General features: G+C 44.2%; 1 protein-coding gene across 1 annotated transcript; it reads left to right on the forward strand.

Annotated features, from left to right (window-relative positions):
• The first annotated feature begins 191 nt into the window (after window positions 1-191).
• LOC143290532 (uncharacterized) lies at window positions 192-26832 on the forward strand. Its single transcript, XM_076600056.1, is given in 13 exon segments — window positions 192-303; window positions 1039-1123; window positions 2154-2344; window positions 7666-7917; window positions 10770-10884; window positions 12209-12336; window positions 16226-16470; window positions 18889-19115; window positions 19792-19875; window positions 20617-20759; window positions 21699-21812; window positions 23889-24353; window positions 24355-26832. Coding segments are annotated over 12 exon segments (3273 nt in total). The 5' UTR covers window positions 192-303; window positions 1039-1074; the 3' UTR covers window positions 25615-26832.

The following is a 26832-nucleotide window of genomic DNA, read 5'->3' on the forward strand; positions in this document are numbered from 1 at the left end:
TTAGTGTAAGTGTTCGCGTTCGTAGAAATATGTGTGTATATATACACACACACATTTACACACGCATGCACGCACGCACACACGGACGCACGTACGCATATTCTGAAATAATTCATTTCTGAAATTCACCCGTTTCGAAGCAAGATGCAAAATAGGCCAAGTTTCCGAACATTTACTTCCGGGTCAAAATCAGACAACATGGCGGCGCTCAAAGATAAAGGAAAAGTCAACGGCTGAAGAAAACGAAGGCAGAAGCTACCTTGTTGTTTCTGAGATTCGCATCCATAAATTGCATAGCGTTAGGTAAATTTACCAAATCGGTTTGTACCACAGCTTCCGTTTTATCAGAACATTCGTATCGGACGTGTTAGTTTTTGTCAAAGTTAAAATGAAACTAACGTAAAACAGAGCAACACAGTATGTGTACATTCACGGAAAGAAGGCATTTTCATTGACAAGACTTAAAAGATAACATTACAGGAAAACGACATTAAAAAAACTGTCATGATAATCAGATCTGTGGAAGTTTTAGTCCGCCACAAGTATGCGAAGTAGAATTATTTCCTTTGGTTCAGATCAGTCTGTCAGACTGCAGTGTTAGACTTGTGCATTATTGCAAGTGACTTGTGTATATTGTGAAAGTTTTGATAAGGTCATTGTGGGACTGGCCCACTTTGCTGTTGAGTAAATTTATTACATTATATTTACGATGTTTGTTTTTGATTTGGAAAAGAATATTTATGGTTACAATCTTCACGTTTGAATACGATGTCATAACTCAACTCTAGCTAGGATTAGGACAAATAGGAGCTAATCACAGATTGAAAAATCCCATAAACTGAAAAGTCATCTGAGTTATTTACTGTGCAGGTGTCACAACACTGACTGTTAACCATGTCAGGTTTTTAAAGCTCTGTTAAGATGATAGCTGATTCATGTGCCAGAACTTAAGTAGCATTTTATTTGTAACTTGTATATTTTGAACACAAAAAAAGATGGTAAACTTGTTTTATATTTCAGTTTTTATTTGTCTTCCAGTGAGGCATCTCTATACGTGCTGTCAGGTGCAGCAAGATGGCTCATCCCATTTTCTGTGAAGTGTGCAACATTGGAGTTTCTTCAGGTGATGAATGTTATCAGAGTCTCTCTGTTTGCTTCCATCAAATTTATAACTTACATTTGTTTACTCCACCTTCCACACTTACTCATGGAAATTACATACTTTTATTCAGTATTTTAAGAAAAAGGTTTCACCATAATTTGATTTAGGATTTCATGGTAATGTGTGCACTTAAACTTTCCATATTTTCACTGCTCTCCAGCATCAAGTTGTTGGGGTTTTTTTCATTTGAAATAAGTTTAGATGCAAATTTTTTATTTGGCAGGCTTAATAGTTACATTTGATGAGAATTTGATTGAAGCTCTATAAGTATATGAATGGACATGGCTTAAAAGCTTTGAACTGAGTCTGATGCGTATAAATGATTTATACGATAGGGTTCAGGCACTAGCAGATGTGCACATCTGTTGTCCTGAGAGAACAGAAAATCCCCACCCTTAACCCAGCAGGCGCTATGACTGGGATTGGAACCCAGGACCCTCAGTCAGATTAAATTTAACCACGTGGCTGTTGCACCTGTTACTATGATTTTTAGGACTGAACTCACATTTTTGTCAGCACACTGTTTATTTTATAAAACTATAGATAGTACATGTATGAGAACATTCCATACAAAACTGAACCAATATTCTGATAAATATTATCTGGAGCAAGTTTTGTGGTCAAGTCTTTATGTATGTCTTTTTCTCTCCATATATATATATATATATTTATAGTTCAAGATAAATGCTTGCACTACATCCTGAGATGCAAAGAAGAAAATAAACTGGATATGTGTTGTTGTTGTTTTTTCAATAACTTTAGTTAAACCACAATTGTACAAGTCTGAATGTTGATTTAACGGGAATGGAGAGTGTTTTCTTCGGGATATGGTTTGGGGAGGATGTGTGACAGCTTCAAAAGGTTTTGTATAGATCTGGTGGTACATGTCATGAATGTGTTCGTTAAGTGTTTGCTTTCTGTATCCAGAACAAATTCGCTGTAAAAAACAGTTGACAAATGACCCTGTTTTCATGTGGTATGTGGTTCTCAGAAGTGACAATGCGTGATCACGTGAAGGGGCGACGTCACCAGCAAGCACTGGGTGCTTTGGAGCGACGCAAAGCGATGGCGCGGAACAGCCTGTACTGCCATGGCTTCCCCGCAGCCATCCCCCACTCTGAACTGCGCAGCTACTTCCAGCGCTTTGGGCCCGTCACCCGCATCATGGTGGAGACACAAAAGGTGTGTGTGTGTGAGAGAGCATTTGGTGAGTTATGTAGGTGTGTGGTTGTGAGTTCTTCTTCTTCTTCCTCGTTCGCCTCCCATTAGATGAGCAGCCCAGTGTCCTCGATGAAGGCTGCCATCCGTCGCAGCTCCTCCAGGGTGCCATACAGTTTGGCTTCCACTGCTGTCGGTGTTGGCCAGTACTTCTTCCTGGATGCTGCATGCGTCCTACAGTCTTGAAGGATGTGGTCGGTTGTCATTGGTCCCTCACCACATGGGCACTCTCCACTCTGTCCAGTGCCAAATTTTGTGTGCATGTGGTGGAACAGGCGGTTGTGTCCAGTCCTCAGGTGGAAGATCTTGACCTGTTCCTGTCGTTCCAGCAAATGGTATCTGTCTTCTGGGTTATATTTGGGGTGCTGGAGGAGCCACTTTATTCCTTGCTGTGCCTTGATGATTGTCTTGATTTCATCGTATGACACCAGTTTGTTGGCCTGCTCCTGCTGTGCACCAACTTTTGCCAGAATGTCCACTTTTTCGTTGCCTCTGATGCCACAGTGTGCTGGTCCCATTGTATCACCACTTTCTCCACTCTGGCACTCAGGGCAACAAGGGCTGAAGTGAGATGGTTCTGTTCTTTGCAGTGGGAGTTCTTGAAGGTTTGGAACACGGAGAGAGCACCTGAGAACACCACCACCTGCCCTGTTGTTCTTGTGGAGTTCTGCGAGACTTGTGGCTGCCTCACAGAGGGCTTCTCGCTCAGCTCGGAAGTTGGTGGAGTATTTTCCTGTTGGGATTGCAATTTCTTTATCTCCGTCTTTGTATCAGAGGAAGATTCCAGTTCCACCATCCCTCGTTGCTTCTGTGGCGGAGCCATCTGTAAAGACCTGGTTCCAGTCTTCCTGGGGGTACTGGTTGCAGATGTACTCCATGGCCAGGGCCTTCCTTTGGGTGTCTGACTGTGTTCCTCTCTTCTCCACTCTGGGAATGCTGGTGACGACTGTTGGGAACACCTGCCTCTTCCAAGATGGGTGGGTTACATTTGCCGGGATAGGCTTTGCTTCGTGTTCCATCAAGACTGGGGTTTGTCTTTCAAGGAGTCTTGACTGGTGGATGAAGCTGCCTCTTTTCAGCCGGCTCTTGGTGGGTCTGCTCATTCTATTGTTCACTGGATGGTTTTCAAGGCATTTGAATTTTGCTGCCTTGATGAGGATCTTTGTATCCCTTCTGTCCTCCAATGACTGTAGCCCAGTGGTCTTCTCCATCTTCAGGATTGGGGTGGATCTCATGGCGCCGGTTATGACATGCTGAGCTTGGTTCTGTATCTTGTTGAGATGGACGAGGTTAGACTTTGCAGCTGATACCCATGCTGATGTCCCGTACTCAACTACAGGTCGGACTCTCCCCGTATAGAGTCTCTTTAGGATACGTTCATCAGCCCCCCAGTCTGTCCCTGCAAGTTTCTTCATGATCACCAGTCTCAGCTTGGCCCTACTACAGCATCTGGTGATCTGCTGTTTCCAAGTGAGCCTGCGGTCAAAGCTCACTCCCAGTTAGGTAGGTGTGGGTTCCTCTGCAAGCCTTTGGTTGTTCAGTGTCAGTTTCACCTCTTGCTTCTTGCTGGATAGGCTGAAGACTGTGTAGGTTGTTTTGCTTGAGTTGACAGAAACAAGCCATTCCTTGGTCCAGTTGGTGATCTTGTTGAGCGCAGTCTGGAGGCGTACCTGTGCTGTAGTGGTGTACTCTTCAGAGCACCAGAGTACCAGGTCATCTGCGTCGATCGCTCCTCTGACCCCTCTTGGCAGTTCTCTGACGATGTCATCTATGAAAATGAGGAACAGCGTTGGTGAAAGGACTCCTCCTTGTGGTACTCCCTGTCTCAGCACCTTCTTCTTGCTCTTCTGGCCCTGAATCTTGACTCAGGTTTGGCGGTTGTGTAGGTACTGGCTGATCCAGGTGTACATCCTCCCAGACACACCACATCGCTGTAGTTTGAGCCTGAGTCCGTCCTTCCAGACTTTGTCGAACGCCTTCTCCATGTCAATCCAGACAGCAAGCGTGTTCTTCTTTTCTTGGAATGCGTCCTCAATGCTTTGAGCGATTAATGTGATCTGGTCTTCTGTTGATCTGTGTTGGCGGAAGCCTGCCTGTTCAGGGCTCAGCAGCTGATACTTCTCAAGGTGCCAGACAAGCCTAGTGTTGACAAGTCTCTCCATCAGCTTTCCTAAGCAGCTTGTAAGGCTGATGGGTCTGTAGCTGTCAGCCTTCGACTTATCCTTTCCCTTTTTGTAAATGGGGATTATGTCTGCTTCCCTCCAACACTGTGGGACTGATCCTATCTTCCAGCTGAAGTTGAAGATTGTTAAAAGGACTGCCTTGCTCTTCATCCCAAGATGCAGAATCATTTCATTTGTGATTCCGTCTGGTCCAGGTGACTTCTTCAGGTTGAGGCTCTGAAACGCTTCCTCCAGCTCTTTCTCTGTGAAAACTGAGGTCATGACTTCCTCTTGGGGCTCTTTCTCATGAAGTTCACCTTGGGCCCTGTGCACTGCAGCTCTGTGTTCAGGAGGGACTTCCAGATTGCTGATGTTTTCACAGATGTCTATGAAGTGGTCTGCTGCTTTCTTTCCAGAGAGGTAATTTCCATTCTCTTGTATTGTTATTGTGGTGTGACTTGTTTCGTTGCTGAGGGTTCTAGCCAGTTTCCACAGCTTGTTGCCATCCTTGTCGAGATTTAGGCTTTCAGTTTTCTCTTGCCAGCTTTTTCTTGCAGCTTGTGCGCAGGACAGCTTGTATCTGGCAGTTACTTCCTTCAGCGCTGTGTTGTTCTCCAGTGATGGCTGCTTTTCTGCTCGGTCCCTGGCTTCCGCAACAGCATCTTCCAGATTCTGAAGCTCCTCTGTCCAGTAGGGCTTGTAGTCTTTGCGTGCTCCTCTTGGGATGGATTCTACAGCGGCTTTCAAGACGGCCTTTGTGAAGTCTTGAACCATCTTGTTTCAGTCCTTCTGCCTGATGTTGATTGGCTTTGTGTATGTATCTGTGAGGGTCTCAAAGAGAGTCCAGTCCGCTTTTCTGTAATTCCAGCGGGGAAAACACTTTGCTTGAGGAGCCTGCAAGTTGAGGTTGATAGAGACTTTTACAGGCTTGTGGTCACTTCCTCCAAGCTGGTTGAGGACTGTTTTTCTGGTCCTGACGAACAGGTCGTTGGTGATGAACACTAGATCTGGTGTTGATGTGGTCATCCAGCGTCTAGAGTAGAAGGTGGGTTCATCATCTTCTTGGTTGATGAGATGAAGATGCGTGTCAATCTCCCAATCCTCAACTTCTTCGCCTCTCCTGTCCATCTCCTCATAGCCCCATCTCTCTGACTGTTGAAATCTCCCACCACCACACAGTTGATGTCTGGGATGTCATGTATGTGAGGGAAAGATCACGATCTTGAGGGCAATAGACATTGTAGATCCTGATGATGTGTTCTTTAAAGACTATATCAACCCCTTGGATCTCTGCCTGTTGATTGGTGTTGATCTTGAGTTCTTGTGCCGCGATGGAATTCCGCAGGCACAAGCACCCCTCCTTTGTTTCTTTCCTCACGGTCCAACCTGATGGCCTCGTAACCCCTCACTTGAAAGCGAAGGTTTACGGTCAGATGTGTCTCTTGGACACATGCAATGTCAATATTTTCTTGGTGCATCCTTTCTGCCAGGCCAAGTTTCTTCTTATGCACCCCTTCTGCATTCTACTGGAGAATGTTGAGTGTTCTGGGTGGTACTGTTTGCTTGGCCCCAGCAGGAGGATGAGGTCTCCTTCTTCGTCGCATGGGCATGCGGAATTTCCTTGTCCGACCACCGGTTGCTTGGGGTGTGCCCCTTTGATGCATAGGGCCTGGCTCCCAGCCTTTCCAGCGGGTCTCTGAAGGACGAGCGCCACATCGAGATTCTGTGGACTGCATCATCATGGAAGTGTGGATGCATGGTATCATGGTTTTAATTGCGCCAGTGGCCCAATACTGCCGTCTTCAGCTGGAGTTTTCTTTCAGGGTGCCTCACCATGCCAGACTGTGGACAGACTGTGTGAAGGGGAGACACACTCTCTGTCCCTCCAACAACAAGCCTCACCACTTTGTGGGTTTTTTTCTTCAAGTTCAACTGGAAATGTTGACACGATGTATGCACAGAGATGCAATACAGTACAATACAACGCAGGACAATACCACACAATGCAATGCTGTACAGTACTGTGCATTTTTATTCATCCTTCTGGAAATGAATTGTGCATTGGCAGGCTTGTCACTCCATCCACACAATATCTCAACCCACAGCTGAATCCAGTGCGCACACAGCATTACAAAGGTTTGACCAAAAGATCAGAAAGCAACACACTTAAAGCTAAATAAACACAAGCAAGTAGTACCACACATGGCTTGATTTACTACACACACACACCAAACCTCCCTTCCCCTCCACACACATTTGCACACACACAAACACACACACACACACACACACATGCACAGGCACATGCACCCGCACACACACACACAAGCACACACACATACGCGCATGCGCACACATGCACCTGCATGCAAGTACGAGCACACACACACACACACACACACACTCACACACACGTTGAAAAATAACATACATTTCAAGAAATAGTGAAGCAGCATTGAAGGGGACAGACTATTCAAACATGGCTGACACCAACGACCGGGACAGTGAATAATGAATAACTGAGGAATTGTAACCACTGTGGCTGCAGTTTAACTAGTATTTGTTGGTTTTCTCTGCTGATGTATTGATAAATGTCTTGCTAGATTGTTGACCATTAGAGACTGTTTAAGTTGTCAGTTCTGTGTGTCCTTGTCAGTCTGTTTTCACTCTCCTGCTGTTTTGTTCTTGGCCCTTCCCGTCTCTTTTTCTCTGTTGCTTCTCTTATTCTCATTTTCTTTCCCTTCGTCTTGTTGTGGTTTTACACTTGTGTATGCATGGAAAAAAGGAGAGTAATTGGGTAGTTCCTTTCAGTTTCATTTGAAAGAATGTGTCAGAACATGTGGACAGATCTATATACAGTACACATCCACTGAAAAAAATCTGTTTTGTTGTTGAAGCTAATGGGGAAAAAAAGGGGGAGTAATTGGGTAGTTCCATCCAGTTTCAGTGAAAAGGTGTCAGAGAATGTGGAGAGATCCATACACTCTGTACCACATCTACTGAAAAGGAAAAGAAAAAAAAGGCAGTATATGCCTGACCAGTTCCTTCCAACCCATATGTACATTCTCATATGTCGACGCTATATAAGCATCCGTTTCAATCAGTCATGAGTTACCATTGAAGGCCTGTCCACAGGGCTGTTACTGCATTGTCCAGTACGACACAGAGGCCCCTGTGCAGAAGGCGCTGAACCAGAGGAACCACCAGCTCTGCGGCTTCACCCTGACAGTGCGACCACGGAAGCCCATCACCCCTCACCGCCGCCCTCCCGATGCCGAGCGCAATCAGCGCAAAGCCAAGGCATCCAAGGAGGAAGGGCAACAGGCTGATTCCTTGCATGAACAGCTGATGGGCACCTTGCTTCAGGCTGACAGTGTGAGCAGCAAAATGTTTGTCATGTTCTTCAGAAAGTAGCTGAAGCAGCTCATTCATTTTCTTCTTCCTCTTCTTTGTTCATGGGCTGTAACTCCCACGTTCACTCGTATGTACACGAGTGGGCTTTTACATGTATGACTGTTTTTAACCCGCCATGTAGGCAGCCATACTCTGTTTTGGGGGGTTAATCCATTTTGATTCTTGTGTTGTTCAGTTGATATATCTACCATGCTAGCCCAAGCCTTCTCACTTTTGTTTTTGTGTGAAAGTCAAACAGGCTCTTGTGTAGTTTCAGAAGTTTTGCTGCAGCATAGTTGTTATGGGTGATGAAGCAAACTGATGTCAAAATCGAAATACCGTAAAGTTCGGTCTATAAGCCGCGACTTTTTACCCCAGCTTCAACCTCTGCGGCTTATACAATGATGCGGCTTATTTGCGGATTTTAACGATCCCGGGAGTGTCATGATTTCTGTCCATGAATTTTTGGATGAGCTTCAGGATAGTGTGCCAACTGTTCACGTTTTGTAAATCAAATCCGCACACATTAAAGCCTTCAGATCAGCATTCAGTTCTACTCTGCTCAAGCGTACACCCTCATCATGCCGAAAACACGACATTATGCCTATGATGCAGCCTTCAAATTGAAGGCAATCGACCAAGCAGACGAACCAGCAGCGACCTCCACCTTCATGCTCATGAAGTGAAAGCGAGGCTGAAGTCAGTGACAAGATGGCGGAGGAAGCTGCTGGTTCTCTTCAACTCGCACACTGAAGACAAAGATTTTAGTGGATTCAGTAAGCAGAATGACGTTGAATAAATGTGACTATCCCTGAATTATGGATCTCATTTTCGTTGTGTTTATTTATTATTTTTTTGTGGCACTAGCAGTATTTTCACTTGCTTTTCTTTGTGTTGTTCCCACTTGTGTTTATTTCATAATCTACAGTATCAACAGCTTTTCTGTAGTATCAGTATGTGTTCCGGTACCGGAAATAAGTGTGGCTTATAAGCCGGTGCAGCTTATGTATGTATAAAGTTCAATTTTTTTCCAAAATTTAGTGGGTGCGGCTTATATACCAGTGCGCTCAATAGACCGAACTTTACGGTACTTGACTCTTTTGTGTGTGTGTGTGTAACTGTAAGAAATGAGTTGTGATTGTAGGGTTCAAGTTTTTATGATACTTGTTTGTTTTTCCTCAGTGATAGAAGCTTTTTGTTGTGATCTTAGAGCAAAAAATATTTAATCTTTGAACAAAATCAAGAGATCTTCAAGAACAAAGAAAGATGATGTGCAGAATAGCCAAAAGTCAGAAATGGCAAAGTTAGGTTTTAGCTATGTTAAAGATTCAGTAGATCATAAAGTCTGTCAGTGGATTTTTAAATATTTTTTTAAGGATTTAGAATATTTAAGCAGGTTTTTTTGGCTGTAAATTGAATTGTGATTCTGTTTGGTTTTGATAGATTTAGGGTATAAAACACAGTATGTAGAATGGTTTGGCTGATGTGTATGCCTGTTATTTGTATGTGTATGTCAGTGCAGGCATTTACAGATATTTAGCATCCATGTGAGTTGATGTGTTCACATATATCCGTCATCCATGAGTGCCTATATGTTTTTTGCATGTGTGTTGATGTGTTTCTGTGTGTCTCTATCAACAGGTACTGGTCCAGATGTGTGTGTGTTGATGTGTTTCTGTGTGTCTCTATCAACAGGTACTGGTCCAGATGTGTGTGTGTTGTGTTTCTGTGTGTCTGTGTCGACAGATACTGGTCCAGATGTGTGTTAATGTGTGTCTGTGTCAACAGATACTGGCCCAGATGTGTGTTGATGTGTTTCTGTGTGTCTGTGTCAACAGATACTGGCCCAGATGTGTGTTGATGTGTTTCTGTGTGTCTGTGTCAACAGATACTGGCCCAGATGTGTGTTGATGTGTTTCTGTGTGTCTCTATCAACAGGTACTGGCCCAGATGTGTGTTGATGTGTTTCTGTGTGTCTGTGTCAACAGATACTGGCCCAGATGTGTGTTGATGTGTTTCTGTGTGTCTGTGTCAACAGCTACTGGCCCAGATGTGTGTGTTGGTGTGTTTCTGTGTGTCTGTCAACAAGTACTGGCCCAGATGTGTGTTGATGTGTTTCTGTGTGTCTGTGTCAACAGGTACTGCCACAGATATGTGTTGATATGTTTCTGTGTGTCTGTGTCAACAGGTACTGCCACAGATATATGTTGATATGTTTCTGTGTGTCTGTGTCAACAGGTACTGGCCCAGATGTGTGTTTCTGTGTGTCTGTGTCAACAGATAATGGCCCAGATGTGTGTTGATGTGTTTCTGTGTCTCTATCAACAGGTACTGGCCCAGATGTGTTTTGATGTGTTTTTGTGTGTCTGTGTCAACATGGACTGGCCCAGATGTGTATTAATGTGTTTCTATGCCTGTGTCAACAGATACTGGCCCAGATGTGTTTCTGTGTGTCTGTGTCAACAGATACTGGCCCAGGTGTGTGTTAATGTGTGTCTGTGTCAACAGGGACTGGCCCAGACGTGTGTTGATATGTTTCTGTGTGTCTGTGTCAACAGATACTGGCCCAGATGTGTGTTAATGTGTGTCTGTGTCAACAGTGACTGGCCTAGATGTGTGTTAAGGTGTGTCTGTATCAACAGGTACTGGCCCAGATGTGTGTTAATGTGTTTCTGTGTGTCTGTGTCAACAGGTACTGGCCCAGATGTGTGTTAATGTGTTTCTGTGTGTCTGTGTCAACAGTGACTGGCCCAGATGTGTGTTAATGTGTGTCTGTATCAACAGGTACTGGCCCAGATGTGTGTTAATGTGTTTCTGTGTGTCTGTGTCAACAGGTACTGGCCCAGATGGAGATGCTGTACGAATCCATGCGTCTGTCAGACATTGACCTGGAGAGGAGGAAAAATGTGTGTGACTATCTCCACTCTGTCCTCCAACCATTTTTCCCCAGTAAGTCTGTCTGTCCATCGGTACACCTGTCTGTCTGTCTCTCAGTGTGTCAGTTGGCCAGACAGATAGTCTGCAGTGCAAGCCATTTGTCTGTGTAACAGTCATGATTCAGATCTAAGAGTTCAATGCTTTTTGATTGCTGAACTGATGTTGATAGTCATTCAATGTTAGGTGGGTTTGTTTTTTTTTTGTTTTGTGTTTTGATTAATTATTTTGTTGGAGCTCATGAGTATGAGCCCTGCTAGAAGACGTTTGTTCATCCCAAGCTCATAGGTCCTCTCGTTTAGAATGGTTGACCAAGAGAAGTGAGAGAGGCTGTGTCGGGGCACTCCATAACACTTCTTCTCTAATGTGGTTCAGGCTGCGCAGGGTAAGAAGCCTAGCAGTGATCTTTGAACCTGAAGATCTGGTTGTGTGTGCGCAGATGTTCAGTACATTAGTCAGTTGTGTTTGACTATGACCATCGGAGCAGCAGAGGAAGCAACTGCAGTACTGACTGACTGGGCCAGAATTTGATTTTAGTGGACAGTGTCTTGCCCAAGTTGCATCCAGAGGGCTTTAGGTCAGTTGGCGTTGGGATGGTACCTGAAAGCCAACTTCCCGCCAAGGCTGCAGCTCTGAGAGCCTTTGCAATTTTGCCTGCTTATTTTAGAGTCATAGTCCTTAACTAAAGACAAAGATATTAATGAAATCCAATTGCAATAGAAAAACCATTCATCATTCAGCTCTCGCTTTGCTGTTGGCCAGACTGTAAACTTACATCCATCTCTGATAAAATCCAAGTGTTGAGCAGAATTGCTCATAATGATTTCTGGGTCCGTTCATTCCTGTTTCAACAAGGAAATGGAAATGGATTAATGGATTAACAGCAAGTCCATCAACCAGTGTACTATCAGTTTGGTCTGAACCTGAATCTTATCAGTCTGGTAGTCACAGATGTGTTGTGTCAGTGCAGGTCATAATGATTGTAATGTACTTTAGTACATGGGTTGGTTGTCTTTGTCAGTGTGAATTGGATCAGGATAAAAGGTCCTGAAATAAACTCCTGATTATCTATTCTCTACCTTCTGTTTTATTTTATTCCAACACTGAAAGATGCTTTTGAAAGTAGTGGATGTTTTTTCAAAACCTTTATCATTGAATTAACTAACTTTTTGCACAGGTCAGGCATCTGCTTCCTTTCTTTTTCTACTTTTATTTTCTTCTTTTAAACATATATGGCATAGAATACACAAATGGGTAAGTCTGCATGCTTTGACACTTTGAGACTGAAACCTTTTCAGTTTTTCTTCCAAATTATTGATGTCTTTTGTTTGTGTTGCAGCGTGCACCATTCACCAGTTTGGGTCGTCGGTGAACGGGTTTGGGATGAGGGGCTGCGACATGGACATCTTTCTGGACCTGCACGACACTGACGTCAGTCTGCAGCGGGAGGAGATTCTCAGACACAAGGTCTGTCCTCCCAGGTGATGGTTTGAAAGTAGAGCGGCAGCTCATATCAGATGTTATTGTATATGCAGAGATGCCAACTGTTACCATTTCGCCATATTTTGTTACACTGTATCACAGTTTGTTCCGACATTACGCCAACGTCAAAATTGTTCGGACATGTTCATTTTCGATTACATAGCATGTTCACATGCTTTCCTGTCATGATATTACCCAGACGCTCTAGACTTATAGGTCACGAGGCCAGGGCAGTCACTGCTAACCTTGGTCTCATGTGATGATGCTCAGCTAATCATTTGCGTGTTTACATTGAAACAGCATTGAGTGCACGAATCAGCTTAATCGTTTGCCCGAACAAGAGAGAACGTGGGTAAATCAAGTTGCATCTCGGTTAAATAGTATCCGTGCCTGTTTGCTGATGTGGCTTGGAGCCCAAGTGTTCCTCCCAAATTCGAAATGTTCCTACCAAATTTCATGATTGTTTCTACAAACACTTGACAGTAGTTGGCATCTCTGCATATGTTTTTTGTTGTTTTTTTTGTTTGTTTGTTTGTTTTGGTATGTTGTTTTTTTGTTTTTTTATCTGGGAGCAGAATATGCCATTTTCTTGTCATTCAGTGTTTTGGGTTTTTTTAAGTCTTGCAGCAGAGTATGTCATTTTGTTGATCAAATTATGACAGATTCTTATCAAAATGGGCTGCAGTTGTCTCGAGATTCTATCAAAATGGCATATTTTGCACCCAAATCTAAATAACGTAATGTACCAACTTGCCATAGAACAAACAAAAAAACCCACAAAGAAATGACTAAACACAATTTACTCAATTATTTTTCTAGTAAAAAGCATGAACCACTGCACACATTCGTCACTTTAAACAACAAAAATAGAGACCAGTGTAGACAATCTACAAAAATTAACAGAATGCTTGAATGTTGACAGTTTCTTTTCAGAAAGAAATGGCAAGAACAACACCATGAATATTCCTAGAATAGGAAAAATAATCTGGAAGTGGAATGAGTCTTACTTTAAAATCATCCAGGACATGTGTTTGAAATAGTCTTGGTCAAACGCGTTAGCAGTATGTTTGTTTTTGACAGGGTTCACAGTTACACATCGACCGCTCTGTGCCTTCCCTGTGGTGCAGTGTGAGAATCATGATGTTCAGATCTTAGAATGAGTTACTATACAGGTTATGATTCCCACCATCAGTGGTTAATAGGCAATATCCACCCTTCAATTTCAGTCACCCACACATACACACTCATACAGACATTTAACAGTTTACATGTATGACCATTTTATTTATTTACCCCGCCTTGTAGGCAGTCATACTCCATTGTCAAGGGTGTGCATGCTGGGTGTGTTCTTGTTTCGATAACCCACAGAACACTGACGTGGATTACAGGATATTTAAAGTGTGGATTTGATCTTCTGTGTGCGTATATGTAAAAAGGGGGTTCAGGCCATAGCGGGTTTGCACATATCGTGACCTGGAAGATAAAAAAAATCTCCGCCTTTTACCCACCATGCACCGATACTGAGATTCGAACCCAGGATCCTCAGATTGAATTCCAGCACTTAAACCGCTCAGCTGTTGCACCCGTTAGACATCCAGTAATTAATGGTAAAAGAGTCCCATGGACCACCACGCTCCCCAAAGAAATCTTTTTTTTTTTTTTTAACTCATTAGAAACCCTGAACGTATTGTCACAGCTGACAGCATCCGATCTCCCTGGAACTGGGATCCCTAGAATTCATGGTAAAAGAGTCCCTTTGATGTCACTCTCCCCATACTACCTCCAAGATTTCCTGAAAACTGAACAGAATCCCTCAGATGTCTAAAACTGGGATCCCTAGAATTAACAATAAAAGGGACCCAGAGACCCTCAGGGCATTTTATTAACTCACTTGTGTAAACAAAGTGAGTCTATGTTATAACCCGGTATTCGGTTGTCTGTGTGTCCGTGGTAAACTTTAACATCGCCATTTTCTCTGGAAATACTTTGTCTGCCAGTACCAAATTTGGCTTAAACATGTATATGTATGTGCATGTGTGTGTGTGTGTGTATGTATGTATATGTATGTGTATGTGTTTTTTTGTTTTTTGTTGTTTTTTCAGCATCAATACACATGATGACATAATTTTCTTTCTGTTATTTTGACTTGAAACAAAGTGTACCTCAGTGTAAAGAAACTTGTGAAATGTGTAACTTGAATGATATGCTTTTGTTTGTTTGTTTTCTATTTTTTGCTTGCTTGTTTGTTTTAGGTTGTTTTTTTCTTCCGTACTTTGTCCTAAAAATAAAATTCCAAAATTTGTGATGCATGTTTCTATGTTGAGAAATATAACCACCTGTGCATGGGACCAAAAAAAAAAAAATGGTTTAAACATAATAGGAAAAAAAAATCTTCACAGTCATACCAATAATAGGTTGTACATCTCCCGAGTTAAGCCATATTTCCGAAACATTAACAGTTTATTTCATTGATCTTCGCTCCGAATTAAAAAAAAAACTGCTGTTATCCCTTTGCAGCTTACCAGTCTGTTGTCTGGTGAGAATAGGCCATGACGTCGTTTTTCTTGTTCGCATTTAAAAGCAAAGAAATATACATTCTGGATAGAACACATACAGTGACACTTACTACATTATTGGCATGTTTACTGCATATGAATATTCTAAAGTGGACACCGAATTAACTAGAACGAATAGAAAAGAAGATTTGAATCGACCGTTTCACTGAGTTAAGGTCAGTGTCATCTACACGTCAGTGCTGCAGATCTTGACAAAACATGTTACAAAGCCTGACGTGATGGCAACGTCACCTTTACCACCGAATTAAAAGAATTTCTTAAATAATCGTCAACGTGTTTACTGCATATGAATGTTTTTTAAAGTGGATACTGAATTACCTGGAATGAACAGAAAAAAGAAATTGAATGGACAGTGTCTTAGTTTCTCAGTGAGTTGTCGAACACGGATCTCTGCAGATCTATAAAAACGAACATATGTTGCAGTGTTTTTCAGGCAATGGGAACGTCTCCTTTACCTTGGACTTGAAAGAAATTTTTAAATGCCCAAGATAACCAAAATAACATGATTTAAACAGCGTTACCACTCCACTGCCAATGTCGATTTATTCCACTAAAAGAACATGCTTAAATAATAAGTTTTGAACGTCTGAATTGAACTCGCGTTAGTGAAGTTGATAAAACCACTCATTCTCAAACCAAACATCTACAGTTCGAATCTGCATAGACGCCTCTTTTTTTTCTTTTTTTTCTTTTTTTTTAATGCGAAAGCTGCATATGATTATAATAATGAATAAAGAACACATTTCAATTAACTAAATTTTCATTTTTATCAGTTTTTTTGTGTTTTTCCCTTTTTTTTCTTTAAGTGTGTATCATAAGTGAGTCTTGAAGGCCTTCCCTTACTTGTTTAATGATCAGAAGCCCTGAATGTATTGCCATACATCTAACATCAGGAAATCCCTAAAACTGAGATCCCCAATTATTAATGGTAAAAGATTCCCTATGACCCCTAAGATTGTCTTTCACTGATCAGAATCCCTGATTATATTGTCATATACCTGAAAGCATCAAATCTGTGTGGTATCTCCTAGAATTAGTGGCAAAAAACTCTCTTGCAACCCTCCCCCCAGTCCACTTAGATAAAAAAAAATCACAAAAAAAACCATATCAGAAGTCCTGAATATATTGTCAGCACTGACAGCATCAGATCTCAAAAACTGGGACCGAAAAAGAGTCCCAGGGACCACCCCAAGGTGGTTGTTTCTTTTGTTGTTCTTGTTTTTAACTGATCAGAAGCGGTGAATGCACTGTCCCACACTGCTAACAGCATAAGGTGTGTGTGTGTGTGTGTGACACAGCTGAAGCCGGTGAACCTGCCCTACATCCGTGAGATCCAGGCGCTGAAGACGACGGAGGGCCCCTTGATGCCGTCCCAGCTGCGGCAGCTGTCGCTGGTGCACCGCGTGAAGCTCATGTCCCGCATCCTGATGCAGCACGCCCACCACTGCACCGAAGTGCTCTTCGTGCCCAGCATGCGCTGCCCCATCGTCAGGTTCCTCCACTCGCCCACCGGCATCAAGTGCGACCTCTCCATCAACAACAGGTGAGGAGGCGGGGAGTGGTGGGGCTTTGAGGTGTATGTGGTTGGTGTGTGGGGGATGGGTGACTATTGTGAAGCATTGGTGTGTTGGGTGACTATTGTGAAGGGTTGGTTTGTTCGTTTGCTCCTCGTGTTGTGTTGTGTGTCAGTGCAAGCTGGTGTGTTTTATTGCTCCTCATGATTTGTTGTGTGTCAGAGGAAATTGGTTTGTTCGTTTGCTCCTCGTGTAGTGTTGTGTTTCATTTTACACAGAAACGGTGGTTCATGTGGTGGTGTTGTGATGGTGCAGGGTTGATTGGCTTGTTCATTGTGTGGTGTGTCGGCTGGCAGAAACGATGGTTCATTTGGGTGTATTGTGTCACTGCAGGGTTGGTTTGTTCGTTTGCTCCTCATGTTGTGTTGTGTGTTGGTTAGCACAGAAACGCTGGTTCATGTGGGGGTGTTGTGACAGTGCAGGGTTGGTTGGCTTGTTCATTGTGTTGTGTGTAGGTTTGCAGATTGGGTGGTTCATGTGGTGGTGGTGTGACAGTGCAGGGTTGGTTGGCTTGTTCATTGTGTTATGTGTAGGTTTGCAGATTGGGTGGTTCATGTGGTGGTGGTGTGACAGTGCAGGGTTGGTTGGCTTGTTCATTGTGTTGTGTGTAGATTTGCAGATTGGGTGGTTCATGTGGTAGTGGTGTGACAGTGCAGGGTTGGTTGGCTTGTTCATTGTGTTGTGTGTAGATTTGCAGATTGGGTGGTTCATGTGGTGGTGGTGTGACAGTGCAGGGTTGGTTGGCTTGTTCATTGTGTTGTGTGTAGATTTGCAGGTTGGGTGGTTCATGTGGTGGTGGTGTGACAGTGCAGGGTTGGTTGGCTTGTTCATTGTGTTGTGTGTAGATTTGCAGATTGGGTGGTTCATGTGGTGGTGGTGTGACAGTGCAGGGTTGGTTGGTTTGTTCGTTTGCTCTCTGTGTTGTGTGTGGGTTTGTGCAGAAGCGTAGTTAACTCCAGTCCTGGACCTGAACGGGGGCAGGGGTGGAGGGGGGAGCTTGTTTGATGCTTGGTGCCAGCCTCTGTTCAAATTTCTTTTTTGTGTCATTAATGGGTGGAAGTGTTTCCGTTTAATATGGATTTTGAACACAGGCAATTTTGTGGATTTTTAAAATATTTACTTTATTTCTGTAGAGACACACACTTGAGTTAAAGCAGCCCCTGGATCCTGGCCACAAACTTTTATCTGTCAAAAAAAACAACAGTCAGTCACTTCCACCTATGGTGTCTTTCACCTCCAGTGTGAAGAGCCCATATGTTTAGAAGATGTCTTGTGATGGCATACATTCATCTGCTTGTTTCTTGAGGAAACGAAACCTTTTTAAAGCTGGATGGTTTTTGTTTTGTGTCTTTTATTTTATTTTATTGTTTTACAGCTGATGGGAAAAGTCTTAGAATGTTTGTGTAAAAAAAATAAAACTTTGTGTTTCAACATTTAGAATTGATGGCAGGGTTTGCAGTACGAAGCTGGTGTGAATCAGAACCTAGCGACACCATACACCTGTTTGTTGTGTTGACACCTTTCACCAACTCTGTCCTCTTTCAAAACAAACTTGAAAACCCATGTATTCAAACAGGCCTTTGTGTATGATGAAGCGTAGCTAACTGCATTCTTCCTCCTCCAACCCAACCCACTTTGCCCTCTACCGAAGTCATCTTGTAGTGTGTGTGTGTGTCTGTGGGTAGATGTTTGTGTGTGTGCACGAGTGTGTGTGTGCACGAGCGTGTGTGTGTGTGTGTGTGTATAGGGTATTTTTGTCATGTGTGTGTGTCTGTGTGATTGTTCATACCTGCAATTTGTAGTATTGTCTTGGTGTATAGATACACATATATGTGTTGTTTTTTTCATGTGCAGAGTTATGTTATTATGCACTATTGTATATGTGTTGTTTCATGAACAGCACCTAGTCCCCATTACATTGGGAGTTTGCGCCATATAGTTACTATCTATTATTATTATCATGATGGGCACAATATCTTACCAATTAAAGTGTTGGACTTTCAATCTTAAGGTCCTGGATTCAAATCTCGGTAACGGCGTCTGTTTGGTAGCGGTTTGAGATTTATCTGATCTCCCAGGTTGACATATGTGCAGACCTGCTTGTGCCTGAACCCCCTTCGTGTGTATACGCAACCAGAAGATCAAATTTGCATGTTAAAGGTCCTGTAATCCAAGTCAGCCGTTGGTGTATATGGAAAGAAGTATATACCCAGCATGCACCCCCCTTAAAATGGAGTATGGCTGCATACGTAGCAGTGTAAAAACGGTCATACACGTAAAAGCCCACTCATGTACATACATGTGAACTTGGGAGTTGCAGCCCACGAATGAAGAAGAGATTATTATTATTATTATTATTATTGCCAACAGTAGTGATGTGCTTGCAGGCTGGCCCTGCGCAACACCCAGCTGCTGAAGATGTGTGCGGAGGACCGGCGTGTGCGGCTGCTGGTGTTCGCTGTGCGCTACTGGGGCCGCTGGAAGCAGGTGGCCGGCAACCAGAACTGCGGCCCGCGCCTGACCAACTACTGCCTGTCCCTGCTGGTGCTCTTCTACCTGGCCAACACCTCCCCACCCCTCCTGCCGTCTGTGCAGGCCCTCGCCGACATGACCGGTAAGGTCCTGCAGCATGTTGAAGAACCCACGGCGACGAGAGAGTTTGGTTGTCTCTTGGCGAAAGTTCTGTAGAAAGAATACCGTGTTGATTGTGGACAAGAAATTAACTTTTTTTTCCTTTTTTTCTTTTTTTTTTTTTTTGTGAAGACAGGAAAAATGGGAGAGGAAAAAAAGTGTTGGGGAGGGGGTGGCGATGTGCACTACCCGGGGGAAAGCAGCCCAAATTTTACAGAGAAATATGTTGTGACAAAGAAGTGATACGATACAGTATAATACATTCTCCCCGTTCCTCCTCTTTTTTTCTGCACTCATGGGGTGCAACTCCCATGTTCACCCAGATATATATGAGTGGGGTCTTTTATGTGCATGACTGTTTTTACCCCACAATGTAGCAGCCGTACTCCCGTTATCAGGGGTGTGCATGGCATGTTGGTTATGTTGTTGTTTCCATAACCCACCGAACGCCTGGCACAGATGGTTATGCTGTTTCCATAACCCACCGAATGCTGGCATAGATTACAGGATCTTTGATGAGTGTATTTTATCTTCTCCAAGCATATACACATAAAAGGGGTTCAGGCACTGCACATGTTTATGTTGATTTGGGAGGGTAGGAAACAAAACTTGGTTATTTACATGAAGATGTACATGTGTGTGTTGTGTTGTGCACACAGATGCTGGTCAGAAGTGTGTCATAGAGAACTGGGACTGCTCCCTTCCAGAGGCTATGGTCCCTACTTCCAACACCCAGTCTGCAGGTTGGTCTTTTGCTTGGCCGTCTGTCTGTCTGCCTCACTCTGTCGCTGTCTCTTCCTTGCTCTTCCTCTTTGTATTGAAAACGTCAGTCCAAATCTGGCATTGTATTTGTGCAAGTCCTTCAGAAGAAGGTATACTTTGTTGTGAAATGACAGCATGTTGAAATTATGCATGATTGTACATGGTTGACATGTGTTTGATGCGTAATGTTTATTGTGATTTATTTATTGTTGATTTGTAACTCTGCCTCAGCCAGCCCCTGTGCTTTCTCGATTCTGCAAATGATTTCAGGAATCTTGTGTTTTGGCGACAGCACGAAAAACATACAACAGTGATTTCACATTTGCAGCAAAACAATGAAGATGTGTTGAGATTTCAACCGATATTCCATTGTCATATTTGTTTTCGTGTTAGAGAATGTGTACCAAACCTAGTTGATGGCAGCATTTGCGATTTTGGCAAATCAGAACCTAAAGACACGGCAGTTGCTTTACCAAGATTATGTTCAGCATTTTGGCCTGCACATTATGATGTGTATGGCAGCTGCTACTGAATTTTCTCAAGAAGAATCAGTCTGCTTGAAAAATGCAGATTTTAAAATCAGTACAGAATGTACATAGTTTGCAGCAGAGTGGAAGTTTAATAAATTTTTTTATTCTTGACTTTTTGTCTCTTTCCTTACTGTCTTTCAATCCTTCCTGCGCTTGAGCCACGAGGGCTTCACATTTGGTTTTATGTTTCAGATGAACTGCTTCATCAGTTTTTCCAGTTTTACAGCCAGGTGTCTCTGTCCACCAGCGTGATATCGACGCGATCAGGCACCGTCGTGCCTCTCAATGACTTCCTGCTGGAGAAGGACAACTCCCCACAGCTGAACGATTTCAAGGTAAGAGGACCGACCGCCAACTTGGATCAGACTGTGTATTGTTCACTTTGTTGTCATATCTTTATCTGTCTTCACTGGAGGAATTTTTTTTTCATTGCATTGAAGGCTGTATTTATCAATCATTCGCATCTTGACTCCATGTGATACTATAGAGCTTAGTCTTGTACTTTTCTTTTTTCTGATTTGTGGGCTGCAACTTTCATCCATTTCTTCGAGTGGGCTTCTTCTTGTATAGCCGTTTTTACCCAGCAACCATTTAGGCAGCCAGACTGTATTTTCAGGAGAGTGCATGCTGGGTGTGTTTCTGTTTCCATAAGCCACAGACACTGACATGGATCACAGGGTTTTTGATGTGCACATCAGGAGTTCTGCAAATGGATACACACAAAACATGGTGTTCGGACTACCAGCAGGTCTGCAGAACAGGTTGGCTTGGGACACTGGAGATGTAGCCTGGATTCACACATTGGACCCTTGAACTGAAAGCGGAGAGCTTTTCGTTCTTCAGGTGTGCTAACCATGAATTCACTGCCATTTTTCAGTCTGTCACAATCCCTCACATCGTTTTAAACAAATCTAAAAACTTTCCTTTTCAGGCAGTCTCTACATTATTGTCACTCTATTCCATGTCTGTGTTCTTTGGATCCACATCTTTTTCTGCCATGTGTGCTTGTGCATATACGCATGTGTGTGTGTGTGTGTGTGTGAGCATGTGTGTGTGTGTGTGTGTGTACATGCATGTGTGTATGTAAGTGTGTGTGTTCATCTTTTCTACTTTGTGTCTGGCTGACCTGTTATAGAAAATTGCTTTGAGAGGTTTGAAAGTGCAATATGAATTAATTATTATTATTATTGTTATTATGACTTTGAAGTGAGTGATTACTGTTATAGTTATGATGACTTTGAAGTGAGTGAAGGGAGGTGACTGTTGCCGTGCAGGTGAAGGCTCTGGCAGTGCAGGACCCCTTTGTTCTGCACCACAACATCGCTCAGAACATCAGCAACCAGATCCGCGACCTCCTCATCCAGGAGATCGAATATGCCACTGCAAAGGTTGTTTGCTCGTTGTGGCTGTGGAGGTGTGGGTGTGGTGGGGTTTGTAGGAGGAGGGAGCGTGGGTGTGTTTGGGTGTGTCTGGGGGGGAGGGAGGAGGTTTGGGTGGAGGAGGGTGGAAGTGTGTCTGTGTGTGTGTGGCTGGATGGATGTGTGAATGGGTGTGTGTGTGTGTGTGTCTATGGGAAGGGTGTGTGTATGTATGTGTCTGGGCGTGTGTGTGTCTGTCTCCGTGAGTGTGTGTCTTTGTGTGAGTGTGGTTCAGCGTATATCTGTGAGTGTGTGCATTTTTCTTCAGAATGGAACATAGTGTGAGGTTTAGAACAGAATCTGCACTTTGTGCCACTTTTTTTTTTCTTCATTTTCTGTAAATTCCAAGTTCCGGCTGTATGCGGCTCCTGTGTCAGATGTCATCAGTCATTATACGACGTCGCATGAGAGCTTTACTGATGACACTCAACTTTATCAGTCAGCCTCCATAGCTGAAATTGATTCACTGGTGACTCAGACATAGGAGTGCATTGCAGACATTACGGACTGGATGACTCTCAATAAGCTGTAACTAAATGACGATAAGACTGAATTTGTGATAAACTGTCCAAAATGTTTCGTCAACCTCCTTCCTTTCCTGACTCTGTTCTGATCAGTAGCGCACCTTTTCACTTTCTCCTTCTGTTCGATCTTGGCATAATCCTAGACCATTCTCTTTCCTTCCAACAGCACATTTTGAATATCTGTAAAGTTGCCTATCTGAAGCTGCTTAGAATCAGTATACTGATGCAACCAAAACACTTGTTGTTCTCTCAAGATTAGATTACTTCAACTCTCTTTTGGCTGGCCTTCCCAAATATCTGTTAGACAGACTTCAAAGAATTCAGAATAACACTGCCAGACATTTGCGGAGCTTCGAACTTTGACCATGTTTCTCCTCTCCTTCAGTCTCTCCACTGGTTGCCCGTTTCTGATCGAATAAACTATAAGCTATCCACTCTGACCTTTTCTGCAGTCAACAGATCTGACCCAAAGTATGTTTTCTGAACTCCTTCATATCTATACTTCGTCTCACCAGCTCCGTTCTTCCTCTGATACTCAACTTCTCAGGATACCTGACATCAGAAGTAAGACCTATGGACACAGATCATTTTCTTTTTAATCACCAAAGACTTGGAACAAGCTTCCTGATAACTTCCGTCATTCCGACTCCCACGCCTCTTTCAAATCTGGTTTTAAGACTCACCTTTTTTACTCAGCAATAAGTTTAGTTATGGCAGGTCCACTTCCTTGTGTGCGGTGTGCTTGACTATGTGCGTATACATATGTATGTATACACATACACATGCATATCTGTGAATGTGTATTTGTGTGTTCATATGTTTGATTGCATGCATGTGTGTATGTTGGTGCACGTGGCTGTGTATGTGTGTGCGTGTGTTTGTGCATGTGTGTGCCTGTGTGCGTATGTGTGGAGGGCTGTTGCAGATGTTAAAATGTATGTATGCAGTGTGTGTGTGTGTATGTGTGTTTGTCACATTTTGATGTGTGTGCATAACATTGATGTAATGTGTATATGTAAAAAAAAAAAAAAAAAAAAAGTGTTTTGTACAGTACCTAGAGCAGATTTTTGTTTTTCTTTGGGTAGGTTTTTTTGTTTCGTTTTATTGTTGTTGGTGGTTTTTTTGTTGTTTTTTGTTCTTTTGCATGACATCAAGGTTTTTCTTCTTTAACTCAAACGAAACACACATGATCATAGTATAAAAACAAAAGAGGAGGACGGGGAAGGAGAACATGCTATACATGTGTTTACTTGCACATTTTAGACAAGAAGAATGTAATAACTGTAATATCCTAACAATGATTATTAGTAGATTAGAGAACTAAGAAGTACATACATGTGTATACAAAACTTGAATGTAATAACTGTAATATCCTATCGATGATTATTAATACAGTAAAAAAAAACCAACTAAGAAATACATACATGCATACACCAAACTCACACACGCAGGTGCACATGCACACTTATTTTTCTTGCGTTGTCACATGAGCATGTTGATACAAAGTGTGTCTCCTCCCCAGACATCCAAGTGGCCCCCATCGGGCAGCGCCCCCCCGCCTGACCCGCAGACCTCCCAGTCGGCTGACAGCCAGACCTCCCTGCCCCCCCAGCCTTTATGGGGCCTCCCTTACCTCTTCTCCACTCAGGACTGCACACCTCCGACCCCTGACCCCTCTGACCTGAACACAGCGGCCTCATCGTGGTGTGAGGTGGTGACGCAAGAGAAGAGCACCTCGTTGCAGTGGACCTTCCCCGTGTCCCTGGACCTGGCCGCACTGTCCTCCAAGGCGCTGCAGGCCCTGCGAGCCAAGGGAGACTATCGCGCTGTCTGGTTCCGCCGCGTGCGCACCATCTTCTTGTGGGCGCTGCGTGAGGTGTTCCTGTTTGAGGTCAAGGCTGCCAGGGACGGGGGGCCCTGTGGTAGTGGAGGAGGAGGAGGTGGAGGAGGAGGATGGGGTGGATGGGAAGAGTGGTGGTGGTGGTGGTGACGGAGAGGAGAGGATGTGTGTGGAGGAGGAGGGGGAGGGGGGAGAAACTGTTGCTGGAATCTCCACAGGGAGTACAGAGACTGACAGTGAAGGCACCAGCTCCAGACCCTCAGGAGCTCAGGAACCGGCGGTGCTGGCTGAAACAGCGCCCGGGGCACGGAGTCCTGGGTCGAGCGATGGCCGGAGTCATCGTGTCTTGGGAACCAAGGTCGATCCTCCAGGCTTCAACTCTTCGTCAGGGGCTGGGGGTGTGGAGGAGGGCGGCATGCACTCTCCCCACTCGGAGCACTCCTGCTCCATGCCCTCCCCCAGTGAGGCCTCTCCCATGTCCCCACACCACGCCCCTGAAGCCAACGGGTCGCCAGCAGAGGGGGCTTGCGTCCAGCCACACCCGGCCACCACACAGTGCTGCTCACACCCACCACACTCTCCTCCCACAGACGCTTGTGAGGCCTGCTCAGGGCTCCCTCCCTCTTCGGAGAACAACAACCACACCCAGGAACACTTTATGTCGGGACAGGCACTGCCCAGCTCCGAGTGCTGTGACGTGGAGATGATGGCCGATTCACTGGCTGCCCTCCCCGCACCCAACCACATGGGATCGTCCGCAACAGTGCCTGGCAAGGGGGGCAGGGACCTACCAAATTCGTGTTCAGTGGGGGAGGAAGCCTCGGGAAGCTCAGTCCTACCCCTGAGGCTGGAGTTCAACCCTGTGGGGGACAGGAAGGTGTACGTCAGCACGGAAGATGATGCTCGTAGTTGCTCGTTGGAGGCTGTGGCTCAGAGCGGGGGTGTGTTGAACTGTGACGCCAGCAGACCGGAGCAGACTTTGCCAGGCACCACCCTCACCCCAACCGCCGCTGCCAACACCAACGCCAACACTAACGCCAGAGGCAGCCAGCCCAAGGGCGCCAAGAAGTGCAGACCTCTCCGCGTCTACTGTGAGGGGAGACAGAAGGCCTGGTACGGGCGGAAGGCCATGCGCACCACCTTGATGGCCGAGGGTCATGCCGATGACCTTGAACTTGAGAAACTGATCTCAAAGAAGATAGCGGAGCGTGACGCAGGGTCCAAGAGCCCCCCCCTCAGGTTCTACTGCACTCTGTGTCCAGTGGCCAAGGGGGAGCGCCCCGAGGCCCAGATTGCCTTTGAACCCGCTGAGTCCTTGCCCAAAGAGTTCTCCGTTTTCCCCACCTTCTTCAAGTCCTACTTCACCAAACTCGCCGCCAAAAACCTGTTTGAGTCGGCCACGGTCTGACGGCAGCGAAAACACCTGCTGCTGCTGCTAGCAGCCCCCACACCGTTGTTTCTTCCCCTGATCCCCGTTGTCAGACAAATCAGTCTCCTGACCCATCAAATTGCTGTTGTCTCAAAACCCTAAGCCCTGAAGAAAGTATTCCATCCAATGTTGTTGTTGTTTTAAGAGAAGGCTATTTATTTAATGCTGTTTCTTTTAAAACTCAAAAGTGTAGTAATTCAAGTCCTCAAAAAGTTGTTCTATTCCGGTGCATTTAGATTTTTTTGGGGTGGGGTGGGGGGGGGTGTTTGCACACACAGCTGGTTGAATGCTGTTTAATGCAGCACGTTATTTTATTTTACAGTTTTCAGAAGAATAAACAAACACGGCTGCTTAAGTACGATGGTTCTTCACACAAAAGCGCACAAATCCAGGCCAACATTGTTAAACATCTCCCACCAGCCTGAAAACACGCACATAAAAGAAACAGAAGAACAAATCCAGAAGCTGAAAGATGTGTGCTTCTGTGCAACCGGTTCACTTGTACAGAAGCTGACAAGAAGCATCAAGCAATATCTGCCTGGAGTCGTGTGCCCCTCTCCCACCGTGTGTGTGCAGCTCATGGGCAGGAGTTTGGCAGGATCATGTGTGGTGATTAGATATTTGTCATCGTCTGGTGTTCCAGTGATGTGAGATGTTCTGTCATTCTCAGATACTCTTGTGGTGGTGTTGTTCCTTTGTTGTCGTCATCTTTATTTAAACAGTTTTTGAGCAAGCGTATTCCAGCACCCAGTAACTTCTGAGATGCTTCAAAGAGGATTTTTATCTGAGCAAAAATAACTGGCGTGTGTGGGTGTGGATGTATGTGTTTGTGTGCACGCTTGGTTCGGTGAATATCGTTTTAATTAAGGAAGGACAAGCATTTCAGTCTTAGGGAGGTGTCAGAGTGCATGGACTGATCTTTCTACACCACACAGCACCTGCTGTTTTGAAAAGGAGAGGGGGATGGGTAGGGGGAGATGCCTGACCTACACACATGAAAGAAGAACAGTGGAAGATAGCTTACATCACCTTGGTTTCCTGCCCTGCATCGATCTGTAAGTGATTCAGTGTCACACTGACACAAGGAAAGGGGGATGATGATGCTATCAAGGATGTTTCTTTTTTTAAACCAGAGAACTTCTCTTCTTTTTTTTTTTTAATCATGACTACCACTACAAGTTTAAAAAAAAAAAACCA

The sequence above is a fragment of the Babylonia areolata genome, chromosome 15, assembly GCF_041734735.1.
Source record: "Babylonia areolata isolate BAREFJ2019XMU chromosome 15, ASM4173473v1, whole genome shotgun sequence".
In the NCBI taxonomy this organism is placed as follows: Eukaryota; Metazoa; Mollusca; class Gastropoda; order Neogastropoda; family Buccinidae; genus Babylonia; species Babylonia areolata.